The 6,260-nt window shown below is 41.0% G+C and overlaps 1 protein-coding gene across 1 annotated transcript in view; it reads left to right on the forward strand.

Annotated features, from left to right (window-relative positions):
- Positions 1-4,969, forward strand: part of LOC103624872 (thiamine transporter 2) — a 9,138-nt gene extending 4,169 nt beyond the window's left edge. Inside the window, exons 4-7 of the mRNA XM_017726404.1 lie at positions 3-387; positions 2,403-2,595; positions 3,097-3,238; positions 4,045-4,969. Coding sequence (XP_017581893.1) covers positions 3-387; positions 2,403-2,595; positions 3,097-3,238; positions 4,045-4,167 — 843 coding nt within the window. The 3' untranslated portion in view covers positions 4,168-4,969. The remainder of the gene's footprint in view (positions 1-2; positions 388-2,402; positions 2,596-3,096; positions 3,239-4,044) is intronic.
- Positions 4,970-6,260: the final 1,291 nt, after the last annotated feature.

Raw genomic sequence — 6,260 nt, forward strand, 5'->3', positions numbered from 1 at the left:
AGAGGAGCATGTTCTTCCACAGGAAAGACACCTCTGAGCCTCTCCCAGGGGCTGATAAAGGGGTGGCTGCAGGCAGTTCCCACAGGCCCTCGAGCTGCCAAGAGGAAAAGAGCCCCAGCCCTGCTGCCAGGGGCCCGACCCCCCAGCCCCAGGCTGGGAATGCCAGGCCTCACAGTCACATGCTCAGCGTGCTGCTGCAGCTGGCCAAGGACCTGAGGGATTGCTACAGCTCCCGCAAACTCCTCTACTGGTCCCTGTGGTGGGCTCTGGCCACGGCCGGCTTTAACCAGGTCGTGAATTATGTCCAGGTGCTGTGGGACTTCCAAGCCCCGTCCCACAGCTCCGCAGTGTACAACGGAGCTGTCGAAGCAATAGCAACGTTTTTGGGTAAGCAATCATTAGCAGGTACTTGTAACCCATCCTGTGCTGAGGGATTCCTCAGTAATGTCTTTGGTGCCTTTCCATCTCCTATGAGGACCAAAGTAAACAGACTGTGAGAGATAAACCCAAACAGTGTTCAAAGCATGATTTTATAGTAAACTTTATCAGTGGGCTCTTCAAAAATAATCTTAAAAAACATCTATAACTAAGCTTTTCCTTCTTAGAGGAGCCTCATTCTGCCAAAATGTTTTAAGAGTTTTAAGCTCACAGCTCTGTTTAGACTATGAATTTAACCCCAAGTAAGCACGTCAAATCCCTGTGCAATGACATCTTACGTGTTCCTCACTTAAATACACCTCAGTCTGGCTAGTTTAAGAAATAAAAGAACACATTAGCAGATACACTGCTCTAAGTACAGCTCAGAGCAGACAGTGAAATGGTCTATTTAGACAGTGGATTAAAAATCACTCTAGTCTAAGTACCCCTCAACAAATATTCTGTGACTACATCTATATCCTGATTGGCAAGTTTACCACAACCAAGGTTGTGGGTTCAATCTCTTTATGGCCCATTCACTTGAGAGTTCAACTAGATGATCCTTGTGAAGTGACCCTTGTGGGTCACTTCCAACTCAGAATATTCTATGAAACCATTTCTGCAATACGACAAGGCTGAGAGCACTGTAATTGTTTAGCCTTGAAAAAGAAGAAATCTTATTAATGTGCATAGAGACCTGAAGGGGAGGAGCAAAGAGGATGGAACCAGGCTCTTACCAGTGGTGCCCAGTGACAGGACAAGAGCCAAGGGCACAAAATCAAGTAAAGTTCCACTTAAACATAGAACATTTTTATTCAAGCATAATTTAAAACAGGAACAGGTTGGCCAGAGGTGTGGACTCTCCATCCTAGTCAAAACCTAGACACCACTCTGAGCAGCTTCCTTTAGCTGTAAAAGCTAAGACTCAGCTTTTAGCAGGGCCAGGTGATCTCCATCTCTCTTCCAACCTCAGCCATTCTGCCACTCGTGAGTTATCTGGTCCACCCAAATTCCATTTCTCTTTAGCCATAGAGAGATGGATATGGGTAAAGTAAAACTTCATTTACATAGCTGTGCAGCACAAATACAGCCTCCTTTTTGAGCTCCCATTTACACAGCTGTCTCCCCCTTCATTCCAGGAGTTGTATCCCACACTTCCGCAGGGAGTTGTCAGTTTATTTTTCCTCCCTGCAATCAGCACGAAAATTAATTTTACTGAAGCTACTCCAGAACATCTTCTGACTACTGCTTTGAGTAGTGTTCCCGGAGGCTTTCTTGCATTTACACCCTCTGGTGCTTGACACAATTTCAGAATAGAGAAGGCACTCACAGCGCTGGGAACCACTGCTCATAGCAGGGATGGACCAAAGGGGTTGGTTTGCTCCAATTTTTGGAATTCTGATGAAGAGCACATACAACCAGCAAACAAAGTCCAGTTTTTGTGCTAGCCTGCCTGAGAACATAGGGTTTGTTACACTGTAATAGACTCGAGTAAGGGTTTTGCTACATGTAATGGTCAGTAAGGCATTGACAAATGCAGTTCATGAGGCTTTGCACCAGAAACGGAAAAGACACTTCAATAAAAAAGCAAGCATGAGGTGCTACAGATTTTCATTCCATGAAGAACTTTACATGAAGTAACTAAACTCATTATGCATATTTTGGCAGAAAATGCTTGGTGAGATTGTTCTTCTCTTTGCTCATAGTTGTCCAAAAACGGAACAACAACAATACATTGTGCACTGCAGCCTCCAGCCCCAGGCATGAGAAACTTTCCCAGAGCACTTCAGTCAGTGAAAGGTCTAAGCAAGGAGGAAAACATCCAAACTAATGGAAGACTCCCACACCACTAGCAGGAAATACAATCCACACCATTACCAAAGCCCACTATGACCAAGACTGAAGAGCTCCTGGCATGACCCAATGACAGTTATGCTCTCAAAGATAATGTTTCTGACTTTTAATTACTACTTCTCAATTTTTAGGTTCAGCAACATCCATGGCAGTTGGATATGTCAAAGTAAACTGGGATCTCACTGGAGAACTGGCTCTGGCAATTTTCTCTGTACTGGATGCTGGTTCTCTGCTTCTCATGCACTTCACTGACAACATCTGGGCATGTTATGCTGGTTACCTTGCATTTAAAGCTTGTTATATGCTCCTTATAACAATAGCAACGTAAGTACAACACACAACTGTTCTAACTAAACTGATTTAAATCAATTTTTTAAATCAAAATTTTACTGGACAGTGCCCTAGATATAAATTTAAATAGGTTATGACAGCAGCATATATTGTTTCTAGCCTGTATAAAACTGGTTAAAATTATATAACCTAACCATTGCCATAGTACACTCCAAGTCAGAACAAGGTAGCTTCTGCACTTGGCTGTTCAATGATCAATGTATGAGTATTCTCTAAGGGACCTAATGAACATACACAGGCATTTAGCAAAAATACTCATTCAAATCAAGGGTAAATAGGATGCACCAAAGTCACAAAGCCAGAAAAAACCAAGGAATTTCTGCCAAAATGAAGTTGTTAAAGCTTAATAGCCAAGGCTGAAGTGACCTTGTCCTTTGAAGAGTGCACTTTGCACATTTAAGTGCTCCTGTAAGTAAAGTGCATCCATCCATCCTTGTTCTCTGTCGTTTTGTGAACCTGTGCATTCATTGTCAGGTTTCAGATTGCTGTCAACCTCAGCATGGAGCGTTATGCCTTGATGTTTGGCTTCAACAACTTTGTTGCACTGGTGATTCAGACCATTTTAACTATTGTTGTAGTAGACTCAAGAGGTCTGGGACTGGATATCACCACTCAGGTAAGCCACTGAGTCCCACTGCTTCGTTGCCCTGCTCTCCTTTGATAGCAAGTTCTAGTCCAAGATTAGCCTTTGGTAATGTGCAAGCTCAGGTGGAAGGCTCAGGACAGTTACTCACTTGGAAAAAGGTTCATTTAAAGTGAACTGGTATGAACTACTACAGCTTGCTTGTCCCCTAGACCTCCCAATACTGGGATGACTAGAAAATACTCTATGAATATGTTCACAGAACAGGGGGGAAAGGTGACCACCTACTACTCTGGGCATTCTTTAAATGAAAGAGTTCACAAGTGAAAGTTGTGAAAGTTCACAAGTTTTTAGTCAAAATACCCTAACCCAAAGAAGGAAGCAAGCTAAAAGGCAATCTATGGGTCTATTACTAGGATAATTCTAAGTTACATAGCTCCAGTGGATGCACCTTAAAGTTACTGTGATTCTGAAAATTACCTCCTCAAAATTCCCAGCTGAATTTCTAAAATTAGTTTAAACATAGACAGTGAATGAGTCTAAGTCTAGCTTTCATGTTTTGAGCGAAGAGACAAAGTAAGTGCAGGACAGCTTTCCTCCCTTACTGAGGTGGGGAAGGGAAATACATAACAGAACATTATCTCCCCCTTTTATAACCACAGAGTTCCTATAGTGTCAAGTCAAGCAGTCCAGACTTCTTGAGTCATTTCAAAATGGGGTCATTCTAGGCACAGGTGACAGAAGGGAATACAGCAATGGAGAGACACCCCTTAGAGTAAAAAACCGCTTTTGCTATTAGATAATAACTTTTCTCTTCCTTCCCCACCTCCTTTTCCCAGTTTCTCATTTATGGCAGCTACTTCACAGTCATTGCTGGAATTTTCCTGATCAGAAGCATGTACACCATTATCTCCATCAAATGCAGAAATACAACTGTGGCTGCTGAAAGCACTACCCATTAACAACCAAGACAAAAACAATGGTTACAAGCAGCGGGGTAGAACGCTCCATCATCTGGACAACAAATTAGGAGAAATGTAACGTTCAATCAACCAAAACTGGTCCAGGTTGAGGCAGGCTGTTTATGAGCCTACTGCACAGAGAGCTCTGTCAACAGGATGATCCACTTGGTCCATTTTCTTCTTCAGCAGTTTAATACAAACACTCCTCAGTCTTTTAATTCAAGTTTAGTGATCTGACACAAACTTCTATTAATGCTCAGCAAGCACAAGTACATACAGATGCCTGAACCTCACACCAGAGGAACTTAAAGAACAACCTTGGGACCTTCCCTTCTATTGAGTATTTCAATTTAAGGCAATTTAGTTACTGACCTAAGACCTTCAGACATGCCCAGGGAATCTAAAGCAGCAGTTGTACCAGGCAATGACCTGTTGGAAAGCTTGTCAGAGAGGCCTTGGGAAAACTTAACACTTTTCCAACTGGAAGTTGTGACATACACTTTTTAAGCAAGTTAACAAATACCTAAACCATAGTTTTTTTCCAAAAAATGCTACTTCTGTATGATCAGTGATGGATTACTACCACGTAATATAGTACAGCAATACTGTCAGTTTAATTTATCAATGGCCAAATGCAGGCATTTTGATTCCACACAGACAATGCACTGCTCAGAAATGTGAAGTCACAGGACTGTAAGGAAAACATGTCATTACATACAGATTAACTGCTACTGATGCAGTGACAGCTTTTCTGTGAGTTTGTTGAAGATGAATGAATAAAACACACCGACCTTCTCTTTGAGTGTTTGTCTTGAGCGTATGCATTACACGTCTGACAACTGCCATGACCCACACACACTTATCTTGGGAAGCAAAGAACCTCCTAAACTAACTTATTTCTTCGTGGGGAGACACTTTAAATGCCGTACAGGGTAGTCTTTAATAACGTGACTCAAAGTTTAAATATGACTAAAGTTAATTAGGGAATGTTCTTCCAGCTGTTCAATAAGGTCTACTTTATACCCAAGTGCATCAGACAGCAGTTAAATCCCACTGTTCCTTTATCCCAACTGAGAGATTTGTCAAGACTCAGAATTAACTCACCCAATTAATCTCACAGGGTAAATCATCAATTCTTTCAGAACATACTTCCAAAAGCTACTTGAGCTTGCCTTTATGTCCCAGTAAGTTTTCCCTTCAAGACAGCAGAATACTTGCATTGTACTTAATACTTCCAGGAATTCCAACTAAATTTGGGGGGTTTTAAATTATTTTTTGCTTCAGCAATTTGTTTCAATTGTTTTGGTGCTTGGATGTTTGCATTGAATTTTGAACTGCAGTACCTGGACATCACACATGCCTTACAGAACTCAGGATGTTCCTGCAAGTGTAGCATCTTCTTACACTTTAACAGCTGATGTTTTAGTATTAACGTCTAATCTAGGAGGTCTCCATATTAATTTCTGTATAAGAGGCCTAAAGTTATCAAGTGAAGTGCTTTGATGCTAAAGCCTAAAAATACAGCTTTTAAGCAACTACGCTATTTGCACAGACAATTGTGGGAACAACTAGAGAGATTTCCAAGATAAAAACATTTAAATATCAGGGGTCAATAATTCATTTTGTAAATAAAGCTATTTTTAAAACCTAATCAACAAAGCACCTATGGTGTCAGTTTATGGTCAATATACAGAAGACTCAAAACAATACAAGATCTCCTTCAGCTACTTATCTGGAATTTGACAAGCATAAAATTAGTGAACACAGACTAAAGAGGTATGCTTGTGCATAGTAAAAGTTGCATTTTATCCACATTTAACTCTATTATGAAAAATGGCATTCCACTACTTCTACAGCATATTCTAAACTATGTGCCTTGCATACCTCAATCAATTTCAGTATCTCAGAGGTAATATTTGGATTAGAACAATTTCTATAGATGCTGATCTCATTAGCCCTTGCCCAAAGTCTAATTTCCACCAATATAAGTGAAGAGGGCACAGAATTGTTGCTCTTGTGCACTGCTCATCTCATTGACAAGATATCTCTTTGATTTGGTCCAGTTCTCTGCACTAAACATTTTTAAGTGTTCC

This window comes from Corvus brachyrhynchos, unplaced genomic scaffold (assembly GCF_000691975.1).
Source record: "Corvus brachyrhynchos isolate BGI_N302 unplaced genomic scaffold, ASM69197v1 scaffold221, whole genome shotgun sequence".
NCBI lineage: Eukaryota > Metazoa > Chordata > Aves > Passeriformes > Corvidae > Corvus > Corvus brachyrhynchos.